The 19,992-nt window shown below is 32.5% G+C and overlaps 1 protein-coding gene across 4 annotated transcripts in view; it reads right to left on the bottom strand.

The window, feature by feature from the left end:
- LOC110997394 (integrin alpha-PS2) overlaps positions 1-19,992 on the bottom strand; it is an 83,493-nt gene that overhangs the window by 10,931 nt on the left and 52,570 nt on the right. Inside the window, exons 4-13 of one of the 4 annotated variants that reach the window (XM_022265536.2) lie at positions 10,942-11,068; positions 10,382-10,402; positions 9,434-9,495; positions 4,321-4,369; positions 4,103-4,159; positions 2,860-3,035; positions 2,141-2,347; positions 1,948-2,047; positions 1,028-1,262; positions 723-889 (exon numbers count right to left, since the gene is read on the bottom strand). In XM_022265536.2, coding sequence (XP_022121228.2) covers positions 723-889; positions 1,028-1,262; positions 1,948-2,047; positions 2,141-2,347; positions 2,860-3,035; positions 4,103-4,159; positions 4,321-4,369; positions 9,434-9,495; positions 10,382-10,402; positions 10,942-11,068 — 1,201 coding nt within the window. The remainder of the gene's footprint in view (positions 1-722; positions 890-1,027; positions 1,263-1,947; positions 2,048-2,140; positions 2,348-2,859; positions 3,036-4,102; positions 4,160-4,320; positions 4,370-9,433; positions 9,496-10,381; positions 10,403-10,941; positions 11,069-19,992) is intronic. The other 3 variants (XM_022265538.2, XM_022265537.2, XM_022265539.2) reach the window with 3 other exon arrangements.

The following is a 19,992-nucleotide window of genomic DNA, read 5'->3' as shown; positions in this document are numbered from 1 at the left end:
AACTCGTTCCTTTATAAGGAGTTTCAAGATTTTTTTAGTATTCATATTTAAACAATAGAAATCCTAGATTAAAAATATGTGACATCTATTTACGATTACTTAAGGCAGACGGAGTGGATTGACAAACTCATAAAAAATCTACAGATGTTCCTATACACTACACAATTAAAGCACATTTATGACGCTCCTAATAACGTCTAAAACTCACCGAAGTAACAAATGTATCCTTCCGCTTGAAAAAGAGAAGTATTTTTTGACGTAGGATTTAAAGAACGTACCTTCAGTAGTATTTGGCAATGTATATTTATAGTGGTGATAGGCCCTTTTACTTCTGTACCATATTATTTAGGAATGGAATATAGTATCGAAATATAATAATAATATTTCTTTGTGATATGGTCTTAGTATTGCATATGTATGGTGGACAGAAATACTATGTCTAGTTTATTTCCAGCACACTATTATAATAATGTATTTAATAATAATTATATAGGGTTGCTTGGAAGATCGCTTAGTAGCGATAAGGCTGCCCATTGCACAATGTTTTTCTTTTATTTTAGAATTGTGAGATATTAATATTACTTTATTCTTGTGCAAAAATTATAAATATAGGTGTCGTCTTTAAATGACGTCAATTAGGTTTTTCATATAAGGAGCCAAGAAATTTATAATATCATAATTTATTGTTCTTTTAATAGGTTTTGATACTTAATAGTACTTACTTATTTGCTGATCAACGTTGACGCCGTCATAAGTTAGACAGAACATAAGTTGCGCACACGCAACTTCGGTGCCATTGGAGAGGCGACATCTCTTGTCAGTAAGAGAGATTAATTTGCTGTCTCCCATGAATTTGACGTCAGCCATTACTTTCACCACTGGACGAGATCTATAAATAATCATATAAAATATAAAAAGTCGAACAAATTATTTTATTGATTTTAATAGTCTATTTTCCGAGCAAAGCTTTAGGAACAGTTTATTTAATAATATGGAAGATTTTTATTAATTAAGTTTTTCAACTTACTTTAAGAATACAACACTATCTGACTTATATGCGCCCACGGCCAGGTCAGTGTAATTGTTATTATCCAAATCCACTCCCCCTGACAATGAGAATCCAAACGTGGAAAGACTGGGGCTGATCTCCTCAGCTGTGATGGCCTGCGAGTGCTTCTCTCCAATACCGAGTTCACTGCCATGGTAGATGAAGACAACGCCACGGCCGTTTTCACCACCGTATGGTGCGCCTACGGCTATATCTGTAATGATTTTGGCATATTAGTTTCGTAATAAACAAAGTAAATTTAAAATGCCTTGAGAAAATTTAAAATGCCCTTAAAATACAAAAAGTATATCTTGTTTGTTGTATTATAATTATAAGGCGGTGCCAGTTCACACCACGGACAGGAGTTATGTTTGAACATACAAAAATAAATACGCGGTGAATTGATACCTCCGGTTTATTTCATTCCGTATAGATGGCGCTACAACCTCCTATCGGTGGTGTGCTATTTAACTTTATTGATATTTTTTTCTTAATAAAGAGTATTTTTTTATCAATTCTACCTATTATCTTCTTCGATCTTAATTTTTATAGACCGACGCACAAATCCACGTAAGGAATAAATAAGACTGTTTTTATTTTAGAATTACACTTATTATTACTTTGAAAGATGTTTTCTACTCGTCTAGAATACAAAAAAATCATCAAAATCGATTCAACGGAGTTAAATTAGAAAAACACTTATAGAAGATTTATACTTCTTAAGATGAACAAGGTCTTTCTTAATGCATATATAATGCATAGAGGAAGGTCCAACTGTTTCCAATACTTCCTCTTACGCCTGTTGCCCATGGTTCCAGCGTGGTACGAATATTGTCTTCCTCCCTTCTCATCGGGTGTCTCTATTTCTATTAATATTAAAATACATTTAATGCGCTTACCTCCAAAGCCGTCATAATTGATGTCACCAAGAGAAGTAACAGCTAAACCGAACCTTCCGCGGGATACCTCACCAGTTCTGGCGTGATTCTTGGAGAACGACTGAAATTTAATATTCGTTAAAGGTACTGTACCTTATACTAAACGGAAAATCTAGAATTAACTAGATCATATTACTTCATACAGAATACTTACTCTGTTCTTTCCCTGGTAGATGACATACACTCGTCCATGCTCATAACCCCCACTTCTAGGCTTGGTGAACATGGGAGCTCCAACTATGATGTCATCTGCCCCATCACCATCGATATCACCACTGGCGAGACTGTACCCAAAGTAGGCTCCGATTTGGGAGCCACTTATGTTCTTGATGTTTTGGAGTTCCCATGTATAAAGCACAACCTATGAAGGCAATTGTATTTTTAAGTAATAGTTATCATATTAAGTGTTTCATTGCGAGACATTCTACTGATACTATTCGTATTTCATAGTTATTTTTCGTATCTAGAAAAGAGATGAAGGGAAAGCAACTAAAGAGATAGGACGATGATTCAACAATGTGATCGCAAATATCAAGATAGAAGGTACTAGAAGAGCCCTATTTCAAAGGACAACTCGATGAAAAACCTGTTTTTTAAGCAATATTAATATGTTTAATTTAAGACCGAAGAAGTAAGACTTACAGAACTAACATCAGTTTTTGTAAATTAAGTTTTTCTTTTAATCAGTGAATCAAGGTTTTTCTTATCTTTCATGAAAAAATAATTTGATATGTGATTGACTAGATTTTGAACATCGAAAATACGAGGTACTCCCGACGACTCTTACGGTCATAAATTTAACTGCAAAGATTGTACAATAATATGAAACTTTACATTTTAATCTACGAAACTCTTGCTCATCACAATACTTACCAATCCCCTCAACTCCGAACCTCGTGGTACTCCAACAGCAACACCCTGGATTCCTTGACCAGCGAAATCACCCACAGTGACCGAGTAACCCATGTAGGAGTCATCATACTTGGGGCTAGCTTCTGGCGTTGAAATCAAAACCGGCCTCTGGTTCAACGTTTGCACTTTCAGTTGTCCTATAACAGATATTAACCTTGAATTAACAAATTAACAAGTGTTTTCTTCTCAGGCGTTTTCCAAGCATGTTTTTGATTGAATTTATAAAGGTTAGTCGACACCATAATCACAGCAGCAATGTTCGCAATTCATGTAAAGTACTAGACATGATAGCAGAATTATTATACCAGGCTTATATCAAAATGGCGATGATTGACGATTGAATAGCTCGAAAATAAGCAGATGAATTTTAACAAATGATCCGACAAATCTATCGAACAAAAATAAACCGTTAAAAATACATTAATTAAAATCAGATTAGGGTTCACACCTTAAAAGTTTAATAACCATAATTTTAATGTTGTTAACCACCAAATCGTAGCGACCAATTAATTTAAAAGCCAATGGGAGAGGAACGATTCCATCATAAATTAGTTTTGAAGCAATGGGTATTTTCGAAGCATTAATTAATCCTCTTTAACCCATTTTAAAGGTCTACTGTCTACTCTCCTAAAATTATTGGGATCTGTTAAAATCTATTACATGGGGTAACATAATAGGGGCGTGTGTTTATAAATTTTAACTATAGAACATAAAATCCTTTAACCAAATAATCGGAATCTTATTTTCGAAACAGCTAACGATGGAAGTTTTAGGAACACCCGCAGGATCTAAGAAGACAAGAAAGTTAGCACTTCACTAAGAGACAAACTACGAGTTATAACTAACTCGTGCACTAAGGGACGTGGATCCAACGATGTGACATGAAAAGCCAATGAAGCTATTCACGTTGCCTGCACCATTGCAATTCCTTAATGGTTTGACAGCTGCATGAATATATTACTTTATTTTAATTACATAGAACTTTTGAGCGGTTTTTTTAATGTCAACAGTTTTAACTTTATGCCAGTTTCAAATAAAGTTTGAACTGTTTGGCTTTTGACAAGATTTTTGATAATAAATTAAAAATTCTATAATCAATTAAAATAAAGTATAATGAATTGGGTTTATTTTTTGGATTATGCGTTGGTAAGCCGTCGCTGTGTTATTCGGTTAAATGTTACGAGGTCACTGTCGATATTTTTACCTTCCTTCGGCATATAGTAGTTGAATCTTGCGCTAGGATCAATGGATATTGTTCGTCCTGTGGATTTTTATTAATATTCAGAATCATATATAACTACGGGGTTTGCGTCTTGAATGAACCAAAATTTTTACAATTTATATATAATTATAAAATTTTTGTTTCATAATCTAATAAAATAATACATAAAAATATATACTATTCAATTTATTATATATTACCTTGCCAGTAGAAACTGCCAGGCGCACCCATAAAGAGTCTTTGCCCATCCTGAAAATTTCAAAAAGCTCATTAAATAGTCTTTTCATTGATCTTAAATTATATCTTTCTAATAGACTAAATTGTTTTGTGTCAAAGATTTGTTGAACATATAACTCAGGAAAAAAGTGGGTAAATGAAGAGAAAAGCAATTGGGACATGGAAGAATTAAAAAAAATATAGTTGCCTACTCTAGACAATCGGAAGACGATCCAAACTATCGTACAGTCAGGATAATGTGAATTGTTCAAGTATCAGTACTATTTTATGGTAGCACTTACGCTATCTCCCGTTAACATACACACCGTAGAGTGCCAGATAAGTGCATTGGTTTATGTGTGAAGATGCACTTATCATATAATGCATTGGAGGAAATGGACCGAAATTACTATTATTATTTACGATCTCCGAAAAGTGTTTCGATATCGGTGACCTACAAGTGACTTTAATTTTACTTTTCGGTGTTATAATGTGAAAAGATAATGTTATCTAATTTTCTTAAGAGAGCCGACACGAAGCAACAGTTATGCTACTTTTGACAATAATACTATAATTTTTTTTATAAAAGCAGAACACATATTGCGTTCAGTAACCCCCTCATAGGGGATTGGAGGAGATTGATGGAGATTGATTTATTGATGATTCTATCAGGCACGTTCAGGCCTTCTTTTAATATTTTGTTTTTAATTAGTAATAAATACAAGTAGTTAATTTTGTTTTTAAGTTTAACATAATTGTAATGAATGTCTACGCTTCGGTGGACAGAAAAATTGCGATCAGTTGGTGGTCCACACGTAAAACAAATTTCGGTATTTTTTTTAATAAATGAAAACAAAATTTGTAGGCTTACGCAATAGCTTCTAAGACGTGGTGGATGCCTTATAACCGCCTTATATATATACTTCTGTGATCAAGTACTTGCGCATACTATAAAAAATACAGTAGGCCAGGTTTGAAGGCATGACTCAGGGTTTAGATAGCCTAATGCCTTATCTAATGATAATAGAGTGGCAGAACGCGTAGAAGGTTTGAAACAAATTTTGTAAGAAAGAAATTATAATAGGTATGTAATGTGAACTGTATCATATTATATTTATTATACTAAGAGACATCGAAAAATAATTAGGGCTATTCCTGATTAATTCAATACATTGAATACTTAGCTAGAACTTATGCGCCTAGAGAATAATCTTGAGAAATTATGCTATAGCTATAAATCGTGAAGGTCCAAAACAGGCAAAGGATAAGTATTTTTATGTCATGATCGTTTTGACATGCTGAAGCATAGGCGCCGCCGCAAAGCCGGCAGCGCAGTCGCTTGTCTTTATATGGCATGGCTGACGGCGCGCGCGCATATTTTATTGGTCCAGGCGCCCATGCTACTCATGGCTTCTCTTCTTAGATGCGAATATTGTATTTTATATACAACAATAAAGTTATGAATTACAAAGTGTTTATTTTATATTTATTGATACGGGCTTTTAATTGATTCCGATATCGTCAATTGAGAATTGATTATGGCACTAAGAATGATAGATAAATTTTACAGAACGAAACCATTTAAAACAAAACTGAATTTTGTAGAATTTATGAAAGCAAAAAGGTAATTGGTCATTCCAGACGGGTATGGTCCATCTCAAAATCACATCAATAAATATAATCTCGAGTGGCAAGTGACAAATCGATGCACACATGTTTCATGTTATCAGTACAGACATGACTGTTTTGTTTCTCACAAGATTTTAAAATATATCTCCTATATTAAATTATGTATTTACATTTGTTGTAGGCAAGTATCACTAATTAAGTTTAAAAAAAAGCTATTTGAGATAGATTGAATTTAGTTTAGTAATGAATCACGTAAATAAAAATACTTCTATATAGTTTTTTTTAGTTTTATTTATTACGAGTGACTATCAGTTACCATACTCAAATATGGCAAACGAGTGCGTTAATTTCCTTGACTTACCAAAAGCCAAAAGGCAAATAACAAAAGTGTCATAAAATACAAGAACAAACTGAAAATATTAAAACGTGTTCATCTAACCGAAACTTGCTGAATCTTTTTTGTAAATACGTTGCCTTTAAAATGCCAACGTTCGTAACAAAATCTCCTTTACTGGTAATTGAAGACAATAGTGCCATTGGCTAAGCACGTACCACAAATAAAATATGTAATACTGGCTACAGTTTAACGTGAATAATTGTATATTCTATTAGAGGTGATAAAATGAGGCCGTTTAAATCCCCATAACGCACCTATAACCCATTCATTTCATGCTAATTTTCTCTAGGAAATGCTCTCGGCTGCATATTAACATTTAAACAGCATGACCGCAAGCTCACTACGCGCTCGAAGCGTTTATTCTACTTGTTTAATGTGGGACTTCATTTCTTTTTTTAGGGCTAAGCGAGCAGTTGTCACTTATTATATACATAGTTGAATATAGTCTCGTACCCCTAGTACTTACGTTAACAATGTTTAAGAATACGCTGTCTTTTAAGATTCTGTATCAAATTTTAAATAAATAACCAATGATAAACTTGAAATCTTATTACAATTAAAACGAAATGTGGCAAAGAGGGAAGAGGCGTATGTTAAGCGATATCGCTGCTCATGGATAGTGACACTGCTAGACTGCTTCTAAGTGCGTAACTATTGAAGACTATGTACGCACGAACGTAGCACCCTAAGTTGAATTTGTTTAGTAATCGGTTTAACAAAGAAGTGTTCCAGTAAAAACGCTAAGTAACGACGGACGTAAAGGTTCATATACCACGTATTAGCTTTAACTAATGGGAGTCGTAAGTATGCTTAATCCATAGGCATAGACAGAGAAATACCTATGTTTGTTAATTTTATGTCACAAAAATATGCAGAGGAACTTTCTGTTACAATACGGTTGTGAAAAAGACCATAAATGTTAATTAGATCAGTGTGATATTGTAGATAATGCTGTAAGGACACTAGTGAGTGCAATCCAAATCATGGTAAAGTTACTAATCGTTAATGCTACTTAATATAATTGTTTCCTTCTTTGGGATATTTGCAATAAAAATGTGAAATAGGAATCTGATATCTTAACCCATCCTTGTTGTACCACAATTGTAGATTGGTTTATTATTTATAAGTTCGTGGCGAGTCGTAATACTGACATCACAATTCACAATAGACCATCGAACTAAAAAATTATAATTTTTGACCACATAAAACCTTTCGTTATTGTATGTTAAATCATGTCAGCTTTACGTCGAAACCAGTGTTCGTATATATTATTTATCGAATATGATAAATAAACACAACAATTATTCCGACAAATCCCTAAATGTCGTCGATTCAATTTCGAAATGGCGCGCGTATCGCTTTTCCCGCCAACGCCATTGTCTGCAAATGGCCGCCCGTTTACGGCTGCGTTCCGAAACCATGTTTGTAAAATCACAAAGAATGTTTAAGACATCGCAGTGACAGGGAATTTTGTTTTGCATATGAAAAAGGCAAGGAAATAAAATTATATGATGTGGTTGGTAAAATGTTAAGGGCGCGATTTGCAATGTCAACCCTCAACAGTACAACTACGAGTAGTTGATATAGTCAGAAACTTTGAAAGTAAATATACTATTAGAACGATGAAACTGTTGATTTTTTGTTGAATAATAAAACTGTTTTGGTCTAAAAAATTGTCTCAAAAGTCATTTTAACGAAGCATACAGACGAGATAACACTTGTATAATAGAGCCACATCTAAAAATGTTTAAACAAGCATCAATATACAAGGCACGTTTAGCTAGACAGTTCAGCAGGTAGTCCAAAATGTATGCAATACGTTTCTTGAAAAGATAACGTATCTCTTAGTTCTTGGCGTGATGTTGCTAATCTGTTTCGTTTTAACATAACGGGTCTTCCTCGTGCATTAAAAAAATTAACAAACAAAATCATTAGGTATGTCATAATGTATCAATTTGTTTTCACGTTTCAGTCTGCTATATTTTTTTTATAATACATATTATAATTCATCAATAAGCACGCATTTAATAAAGGATGGTAGAAAACGATTTAAAATTGATATTACTGTTTATAAAGTCATCTAAATTATAGTAAACTTTTTGCTGACAACAATAAAAGTTAAATAATTCATAAGCGTAGTGCGCATGCGCGTCACGTGCGCGCAGATGCGATCGCTATGATAATACAGCACTGCTATTCCCACGATTGTAAAATCACGCTTAACGTGAACTAGGTTTTTTTTGGCGCGAAATAGGATCCACGAATTCAAGGTGACGTGTAAAACTTTTTTCTGTAAAATCTTTGGATTTCGACCTAAAAATATTATTTATAAGATATTAGGATTTTAGAATAATAGTAATTTTAGTTTTCAGCTAAAACTATATTATAATTAACATGGCCATCCGTCATTTAATCAATGGTAATAATAAAACATATAACTCTTCACACTATGATAAAATCAAATAATATATAAATAGTATATGAAAATTAATGTGGTATGGCAAACTGGATTATAATAACGAAATAAAGAAAACTCCAGTAGCATACCTTTGATCGAATTAAAAAAGAAAGTTTGAATAACGTAATGACAAAAAGACAAACGGTACGTAACGATTTCGCACGTATAATTCATTTTGCGGTAATTTCAGTCACAACAGGACGTATTACTAATGAGCGTGTCGAAGTCGATAATGATAGTAATTTTGTAAGACCCACATTTACATATTTCGCATGCTTTACACTGATTTTATATGAGGTTAACAGATTTAAATCGTACTTAATCGTAATTTAGTGTGGTTTTTATGTCGGAATCCTGAGTTGGTAAAAGTTACAGAAATTTTAAACGGTCAATTCTTTAAAGAATTCGAAGCAAGCGTTTTTTAGTAAATATTTTTGTTTTTTACTTTGGTTTATATTAATCGGATTTTATATATGTAACTATGCATAAAGCGATTATTATAACGTTATCAGCCACTGATATTATAATTTATAACAATTTATGAAAAGATTAATATTCGATCCACCTCCTTCATATTAAGAAAATGACTGTTATTATTTTTACATTAACTTACCTTTGATACTGCCGCAGAAAAACCGGCCTGGCACACTCCAGTCTTCCGTTGACCATGGCTCGCTGCGGATTTTGACACAGATTAAAAATATGGCACTGGCATAAAAAAGGAGAAACGTCTAATTGAAACGTCAGATTATTTTACAAGAACCGATTGCATTAATTAATATCTATAAATCATATGTTAAAATTAAATACGTAAGTAATATACACTTAAATTATTAGCCTTATTTTTTGTATGAAGCAATACATTATATATAATAACCGACTTCGAGGGAGGAATTCTATCCTATTCTATGGTTAATTTCATTTAAGCGTGTATTATACATCTATACGTAAGCTAAAATAACGATACACATACATAAATACATACATGCAATAGTTATATCAATTTTTTTTAAATTATTGTTTATTCCAGATTACATTTTTATTGAGTTGGATTATATCATTTACACAATAATGTAGAGTATAAAGAGAGACTTAATGGCATATTTTTATTCCATATACAATTTGTATAGTTTAAACAGATTTCATTTCATTGGATTTATTTATTTATAAAAACACTCCTGCCTTAACAGGTGACCTTAAATTGACCAAAAATTAAAATGATCTACGACAATGATATTCTATTATTTACAATGTTGTGTGGTGTTAACATTAAATATTCGTAGCGTGAAGATTGGTTTCATGAGATCATAACAAAGCCCTGCGAAATAGAAGCATAGAATAGAATACGATGCAACGGAGATAATAAAATCGCGTATAGTTGCATACTCTATGAGCGATTAGGTCATTGTTTTTATCTTTGGCTTGAATTATAATAACTTAGTTATGATCTTATGTTTACCGAATACATCTGAGATTTTAAATATAACTCTTGAAGTTATGAGCCCGAAGAATGTTGAATTGGCGATTGGTGCATTAACATCAATTTTACATTTATACTCACCGTCATCCTGAGTGCGGAACCCTAAACAGAGTAGGTAATATCATAATAACTAAATGCAGATAATAATATTTAATTTATTATATTAAATATAAATGCACAAATAAGTTAACTTATAACTTAAAACAAATAACTGTTTACATAATGCTTTTTTAATATAAATATATCTGATAAATTATAACATAAATAAATTGTTACAGACACAAAATATAAACACTTTTGTTAGCCATATATGTAGCATTAAAAGTGGCACTGTATAAACGTCACGCTAATTTCAAATCCTAATTTACCATTACCGGCGGAAGTGATTGGCTATTTCGCGCGCTTTTATTATGCCGCCATTTTAAGTCGGTAACTAGTTTTGTTGTTGTTGGATACATATAATTTAATTTACTTGACGAATGATGGTTGCAAATTTTTAGTAAATATATTTAGCTACTAACTATTCGGTTTTCCAATAATACTGAACTTGGATATCTGGCACTAAACAAATATAATTATTTAATTTGAGATTATCTTTACTACAAGTACTGTAAGTAATTTTCATTAGATAATGCACTTACAATTACGACATGGAGAGAATTCGTTGACATCAATAGCGTCTGGTGTTTTGGCCACGAAGCACGATCCCACGGGATCTCGCTGGTTCAACTTGGCATTCACAAATGAGACATACCGCGGAGCACACGCCTGAAACAAATAATACATATATAAAAAAAGTTCCCGGACAGATTTAAGCTAAAAATTATTTCAATAGTTTTTATGGCAGCTTCAGCTACGTCATGTTTAGTCTATGAAAGATTTTTTTAATAAAAAATTTGTATCTAATAAATGTCTGTTTCTAATATAGGAAAAGTGAGATAAATATCTTGTTTTTATATTAAAATTGTCCAACACTGCATAATGTCACTCTCAAATTGATGTTCATAACATCCTTAAATGGTGTTTCATTCACCTCAATTCCTGTTAAAGTCTAATTTTATAAATACGTAAATAAAACGAATGAACTTGAAAGTTCGGCAGTTCATATGTCCTGTAATAACATGGGGTGAATCTGTATTAGGGTTGTCACATTCTTATATTTTTTTCAGTGGCTAGTTATATATTTTTCATTTCCCTATAAACGCGCCTTATCTTATTATTTTTAACCAAAGCTTATACGAAATAATTTAGAGCGTTTACAATGATGTATTTATAATTTCATATAATATTTTCTTTTGTATTCAATGTTTTAAGACGCCGTTATATGCATGTACATTGTGAATATAAAAATAATGAAAAATACTTTTTCATAACATAGATAGCCCTAGCAGTCCTTCGCAACTGAAACGAATTAAAATAGAACATGCGCGTGCGCAGTAAACATTATAATAAGCTAGTGCGACCGAGCTGTTAGAAACAACAACGCCAGCTGTGATGATTAAATCATAGTACCTTTATAAAGATTAAGTATTATTAACGAAGTCTAAAATCATACGTTTTGTTTGTGTTCTTCTACTTTATCTTTATCCTTTTACTCTCTCATTTTTATTGGAAATCCAGTAGAAAAGTTGAGTCGGTGCTAAAGTGTCAAGTCTGCATAGACTGCAAGTTTACAGGTGAAAAAATTATATCGGCAAACTAGCGGATTTAATGTCATCAATTGCTATTAATAATTAATAACAATAACTACTACTACTAATATGTAGTTATATCAAATAGTAATTAAGGGCCCGGTTGTTAAAATCTACTAATTATTTTTAATGTTTGCGACCAACATACCAATATTTATATGTTATCAAAGGGCCTGAATCAGGTGCTTTACGAGCAAGCAATAAAATCGTCCATCTGTTTGTTTACAACGAGTTTACGATGGACCATCAATGGACCATTATTGGCAACGCCACACTCACCCGAATGACTCAAACATTGTGAATATACACGCATCAGTTATACAAAAAATATATTTAAATGTTTCTTATTAAAAAAGAAATAATTCATTACTTGTTGAGTATATTATCCTTATTAATACTTGCCTTTATTCATTTGATTAATTAACACCGTTGCAAGACCGCACCGTCTACTGAAATATATCGCTTTCATGCGATCTCTTACAGGCAACCACTGTTAGAAAAAATAATTTTAAAAGAAAGCGGGCAAATATGGTTACTTAGTAAATTTGGATACTATGTGAACGGGTATGATTGTAATAAGTAATAAATAAATTAAAAAAAAAATATGTGCGGTTCGTTCCTGAGTATATACTTCATTTCGATATATCCTAAACAAGAAGAATTGCAAACAATTTTCAGTTGTATGGATACGAAGAATTTATTTTAATTTGGCAACAATAAGAGACTTTAGAGTTTAGACTACTTACCTACCGTTACCATAACGATATATTGCCTTGCAATAGTGCATAAAAATATAAGTAACATAAAATTTGGAGAATTAAAATTTTGTATTTCGAACACATTCAATATGACATTTATTATTTTTTTTAATATCTTTTTGGAAACTCTTCATAAATAATGTGTGTGATAAGATAAAAAAATTATTACTTTTTAATCATGGAATATAAAATAAATATTTCTATACTGAGATTTCTAATACTTATACAATTCTCATCTCCATCGTGAGACATCAAGACATTTACGAATGTCTCTTCGCATTAACATAAAAGTTAGACTGATTCACGTAAAGCCTGAGTCACGAACGAGCATACGGTTATTAACCTTAAGGATAATATTCGTCATTCGCCGTTCACTGAGCAATGAACCGTTTAAAAAATAATCATTGATGCATTACTTTTGGGTTAAGAGACGTGATGTAAGTAGATTTTTTTCCTTACAATAAAATTCACAAAACAGACTGCAACTTTTCCCCACGTCATATATAATGCTATGTCCATATGTGTTACAAGCTGTATTTTCTAAAGTACATGACAATTATGGTAAACATATATGTTATAAAAAATAAAGAGTAAATACATACAATAAAAATATTATACGTCCAATTTTAGATTTTATTAGTATTTTTTGCTTATTGTTAAGCAAGATAGCGGATAAGGTAACACAGAGGCACTCGACAATGCTTTTTAAAATTGATCAGCCCACTGAATATATCAAGCTTTTGATAAGTAGTGGATATACTTATAATCGCGAAGAATTCGAATCAGACTCCTGGGTTGTTTTTTTTTCAGACAAAATTCGCAAAATTCGGTGGCAATGTTGGGAACACAAAGTTAACATTCAGAAAGAGTTAATTGCGCTGTATTTGACCATTTAACAATTTTTAGAAGACGTAACACCGGCTGGACATCTTCGATCGTACAGTGACCTTATTTTAAATTCACTGGTGGCCTACGAGATCACACGCATGAATAACAATCTATTCTATACAATAGTTATGGTTAATAGTAATAATAACTAATATTATTTCTACAATACTGAATAGCACAAATTTAGGTAAAGTTCATAAACGACGAACGAACGAAGTTTAAATCATTAAAGAAATAAAATGTCTTATAACGTAAAATATTTTACAAAGACACATTAAAAAAATATTATTTCAAGCTTGAAAAAGTGCGTACCGGTCAGCAGATACTTTAACTTATGCTTTTCATATAAGCATACTCTCTAAGTGCAACGATTTGTACCACGTTGGTACAAATCGTTGCACTTAGAGAGTACGTGTATTAAAAATACACTCAGTTCAAACATTCAATATGTTCTTGACGTAATCAGCGCAGATTGCACAAAGCAGCCCAATTGACACAACTCTGACCCAAATCAGTTACGAGAATAGTCGAGAAATAGGCTAATGTTGCCAGTTTATTGCTGTCTGGTACATTAAACAATTTAAAATTAAGCATTCTGAATCGATACGAAATTTTTCAACGTTTCCTTATATGCTACGCTAAATTCTTAAGATAAATTACAGATTTTATTATTATTGAAATACTTAACATGAAAACGATGACGAAAAATATTTGTTCCACATTTAAAATGATTCCAAATATATTTTTTCATAGACTATATTTAATTTACCACAATCATCGAAATAACAAGGAAAACAACATTTTGCACATGCACGGATCATCAAAAGAATCTACAAACAAAGCCCTCTTGTTAGAACTTACAATAATGTTGTAACACATTCCCGAACAATGTCTATTTGACCTACCTGACCCATTTGTCACCACACAATGGTGGCAGTTGTAAATCATAATGGGTGTTCAATGAAGTTGTAAAGTTTCGTAATATTTGTACCATTTGATTTAAGAGTGCCGCTATGTGATTTATGGACGATTTTCTAGATTTGTTGCTAAATGGAAAGGATTTTGTGCAAAAGCGAAAGTGATTTATAACACAATCGTGTATAATTTCGCAATACGAGATTCAATATATTTAACATGTAGCTCGCTGAGAAGTATCCTATCGTGTTAGATATATTAGGAGTGCAACATGAAAACCTTAGATCTTCAAAGCGAACCAAAGCAGGAATGTACATGAATTTATGTGAAGATTTTTTTGTTGCGCTGCAGATGTCGAAAAGATTAAAGATTTGACCCGGTATATATGCAGACTGTCATCATGTCACTGTCGTGTGTCGTGAGTCTCTCATGTGACAGATTGCATATTATAAGAACTTTTATTTATACATTTTTTTTCTGTTTATAAGTGATTAAACAGCATTTAGCTTAACCTCATTTTTGCGCTGTATACTCTTCATATCTACCATTGTTTGATCTAACAGTAATGTTACACAACATTCCACTTTACAACGTTTAAGTTGCGCACGCGCGTCTAATCTTCCATAAGAGTTGCCACTTATCACCATTGTCACCGCTAAATTTTATAAGCATATGTCAAATATATTTTATGTATTGCCTTGCGTAGTTTTTCTTCTTTCTAAAAAGCAATTTCTGACTCTACTTCATACGGAATAGACCAGTGCCGAAGCCTTCAAAAATGGTAAAAAATGAAAAAAAATTACAGTAGGATGAAACCCATTAGAAATGCAGGGAAAATCTGACTTGACTTGACTGATCAATTTAAAAAAAGAACACGATTAAGTGCCTATCCGATACCTAGTCCGCTATTTTCCTAGTACTAAGCAAACAATTACTAGGATTTTTATTTTATTTTATAGATATTTTCTAGCATTAAGGCATAATTAGAAAATATAGTTTGTAACATATATTATGGATATATAAATAACATACACTATGGATGAATAAATAAATAAATAAATAATAGCATTATGTAGCGAACTTCAATAAAATAAATATAACATTTTTGGTACAGTTTTTCGTTCCAGTTATAGTTATTTTTCATTTGTTGTTGGGATTTTCATTTAAGTCAATATTTTACAAGCAAGATCTCGGATTTCATAATTTGTTCCATTTTCTGCCACCTGTTGTAACCTCATTAGATACGAAGCTAGCTGTACTCAAGCACAGTTAATTTTAGGAACGCACTGTTTGGCCTTAGGGAGATAAAGGGAGAAAAAGTGCCAGTACAGTTGTACGCATATATGGGAGAATGATCTCAATACATCGCTGTCATAGAAAAACTCGATACTGACTCTAGACCTACCCGATTGGAGTCAATTACGGGCGAATGAACAGTTTCGAAGGTGATAATAAAATTGTATTACTATGGTAGGCACAATTTAGCAGTATAAAGCAAATGAAAAAGCGTTAATACAAATTTGGTGATATGTTGTGGGATCCTACCCACCTAAATCTAAAAAATTTTATAATATCAGAATTTGTGTACATTAACACAAAGGTGCTGAGGTGGCCTAGTGACTTCAGCGTGGGACTCTCAACTGAGGTTGTAGGTTCGATTCTCGGCTTTAAAATTTAACATTCAATCGAACGGCGAAGGAAAACATTGTGAGAAAACCGGTAAAAAAAATCAACAGCATGTGTCAGGCACAAGAGGCTCATCACGTTCTTGCCTATTAGATTGAAAAATAATTTTAAAACAGATAAAGAAATCTGAGGCCCACACCTTAAAAGGTTGTCAAAAGGTGTGTGCCTCTGTTTTATAATTATACTTTACGCACAAAAAAGGGGTTTAGTAATTTAATTATCATAAGAATTAATATTTAAGAATGATAATTTTCTAATTAAAGGACATCCTTTTCCTTGTGACTCAAATTCTTGAATGCAATTGCAACAAGCATGAAAATTGCAATAATTATAAACCGCATTTACTTCATAATTTGCAAAATTGTTCTTGTCGTCATTATGACTTTTAAGGCATTACAATTTGACGAGAGTTTACAGTTTTAATTAATTTAACTTAAAATTAACCGATTACACGCATTACCGCTTTAAGCTTTTGGTGTTAAGTGTCATTATTAAAAAGTTAATAACACTAAGTAATGTATCACGAAAGAAATTCATACGCGACAAATTACAAAATGGTCCTTCGGTTTCAAGTCAACATATTTTCAAAGCGGTAATACATACACCAGTACTGATTTGTTCAATTAAATTACTTTCTAAGTGTTTACTTGATATATGAGCAGAGAAAAAGAACAGACTACTTTCTTGCTTTCTTAGCAGCGCCTCTTTATAGTACTGTAGTATGACTTCGAGCTCTGTATAAGTAGTATGACTTCGAGTAAAAAATGATGAAAATTACTATCTATATATCCTTTACTATGCTTTTACTCATTGAATTAAATATACGAGAAGAAGCTCCCGAGGCCTACATAGAACTCGGCTACAATCCCTTGACCACTTCTTACGTCCCTCTAATTGTCCCGAGCCGTTAGATCTTTAAAAGGGAAACTCGAGATTAACTGTAGTACTGCCCTGTGCAGTTATGATCCATTCCAAATAAGGACAGGCCCGCAAAGGTAACCGTATAGAAATAGAACTCTGATTTGTTCCCGATTTCCTTTTGTGGATTTTCGTGTGTGAAAAGTTTGTGTCGCACGCAGCTGTTGCTACACTTGTAAAGTCGAGTGACGAAATCCTTTCTGTGCGTATAGCGTATCTCGAAAGCAGTCTTTCTTTGAAGTTAGTATGAAAAAGTTTAGCTTTTATATTTCTCAGTGAATTAATCGACGGATTGGAAGCGTAAAACGGCAACTTCTAAGAGTTAAACGATAAACAAACGACTGAAAACACAACCAATTCGACTTAGGGTCCTTCAAGAAAAGAGCGTACAATTTCTTAAAAAGCCGGCAACGCACTCGCGAGCCCTCTAGCATCGTATACTATCAGCATGGGCGGTGGTATCACTTAATATCAGGTGAGCCTCCTGCCCGTTTGCCCCCTGTTCTATAAAAAAACAAAAAAAATCCTTTAACTCACAGCAACAAACAACTTGTACCGTTTGAATCTCCAATAACATTGCCTTAAAAAAACTTAAGTACAAATAAATCTCCGCCGATAAACTAATGTAACCTTCCATATTAATTATCAACGACTTTCGCGTCTAGGACCGCAATAAATGACACAATATATTAAGTAATAAATTAGATAAATTGTCTTCCGTGAAGAGTTATCAAGCGGAAGCTGCAAGGTTATCGTGAAACTTGACTTACGCATTCGGAAATCTTGGGAAACGAGTTATCTTCAAGGTATTGTAAATAAAATTACCAAATATAGGTTATATTAAACCTTTTTAAAACCTTAAACAAGTGAATATTCATTTGAAATAATGTTTTAAGTTTAATGTGTGCTTTGGTATGTGTTCTGAAAATTTGTTTGGGTAGATCTCTTTTCCCGTTTCAACACCGTACGAGACAAATCAAAGGCCTTGATGGATAGAAATCTTCCACAGTCCCGTTCACAAATCATGTACTTTTGTGAACTAGCAAACTGTGAAATCGACTCCGGTGGGAGTCTTCCCTGAGAGAGACGACCTCCAATTGTTCAAAAATCCGACAACCCATCCACTAAAAATGGGCGTCCATGGACTGCGATTAGTCTGGCGTCACGTGGGCTCGTTTTCACCACTATTCCATTAAAAAAATGTGTAGTATACAGAATCTAATATATGTAAATAAAAAAATAATCTTTCTGAAATTTGTGTCAAAGTTTTTATATATCAACAACAAAACAAAATAAAAACAACAACAAACAACAAAAAAAGACTATTTAATTTTATTTGCTAAAATGAGGTTTTGCTTATATGTATTTTCATAGATGAGATTACTGAATCCGATAACGAAGAGAAAACTTAGTAGGAAAGGCTATCCCAGTATATTGATAACCATTTAAGCTGTAGCCGCATACATCCCACATACAATAGACTATTAAATCACATCAATTTGTCTGCTAGACGTTTATTCACTACCTTGTATAGCTACCTTCATTGAGTACCTCGAAAGCCTTTCAAGGAACACCAAACTTGGACCTTTGTTTTAAAACCTTTTGAAGTGCCGAAAAGTGCATTGTAATGTATTTTTAGTATACTCGTATGTTACAGTAAAGAATTGTTGAGAATGTGAGAGCATGGTCCCTTATTCAGTGCGGAATATTGAAATATATTATCAAGGCAAAGAGGCAAAATCATTTTTATTTGGTTTAATTATCGGATCGTCTTGGTAGGATTACTTATTTACAAAACACTTACAGTTAAATAATAAATAGGACCAGAGCGGCTTTATCGTTTTCCAGCAATCTCTTCCAGATAAAGTTTTAAACAAAAATTAGGAGTGAAATTATTGATAAAGAAAACAAGAAAAAAACAATTCCAAAAGATGGAATATAAAAAATATAATATAAAATTTACGATTAAGAAAGTTCTTTGGATAAGATTTAATTTGAAATTATTAATTCAATTAGGCCTATTAAAAAGCCTTTTGAAATTCAAAATTAGGCCAAGATTCTAGCTACCAATTAGTTATTAATTAATATAAGTCTCGCATTACATAAAACAACACTCAGCAATCTCAAACTTATCGCACAGAGATTCAATTGTCTAAAACTACCGTTGCAATAAAGATTAATAATAGCTATCTCGTTGATATGGTATTTATAGCGATTCAATATCTTGTAGCCTGTGCCTGGAGGACAATGGGGTATTATTAGCTGAAGACGCCACATTATTATATTGCAAAGTAAAACCCGACGTGTGAAAGTCCGAGAGAGAAGCTGGAGCGGGTCGCGAAGCTTCGTCAAAATAAAAGGTCTTACAGGCTTCATCATAAAAATAGTATTTGTGGATTATAATACGTCATAAATATAAGAGTCAGCTACACAAGTATGTGTTGATAATAAATTAAAATTGAATTATTTATTGCGTTAAGTAAAGTTCTAACCGATTGATTACATAGGTATCTGTTAGGTGCAGTTGGTACACAATTGTATTACAATGTATTGAAAATTTAAAGAAAACACTTTTTTAACGGATTAAATTTATGTATTATTGTAAACTTGTAATTATTTAAACATAATTTGAATTTAAGTTATGTTAATAAAAGACAATACTAAGTATTGAAAATGTTTTGAAAATTTAAAAACGTCTTTAGTTTGGACCACTCAACATAATAATGAAAGCCTGCGCAGTATATCACGCCTATTTGCTGCGCAAACGCCTCAACAGGAAACGTAATAATTTTCTTATTGATCTTTTATCATACGCAGAGCATATTGACAATGGCAC

The sequence above is a fragment of the Pieris rapae genome, chromosome 11, assembly GCF_905147795.1.
Source record: "Pieris rapae chromosome 11, ilPieRapa1.1, whole genome shotgun sequence".
NCBI lineage: Eukaryota > Metazoa > Arthropoda > Insecta > Lepidoptera > Pieridae > Pieris > Pieris rapae.
This window is presented reverse-complemented; position numbering and strand designations above follow the sequence as displayed.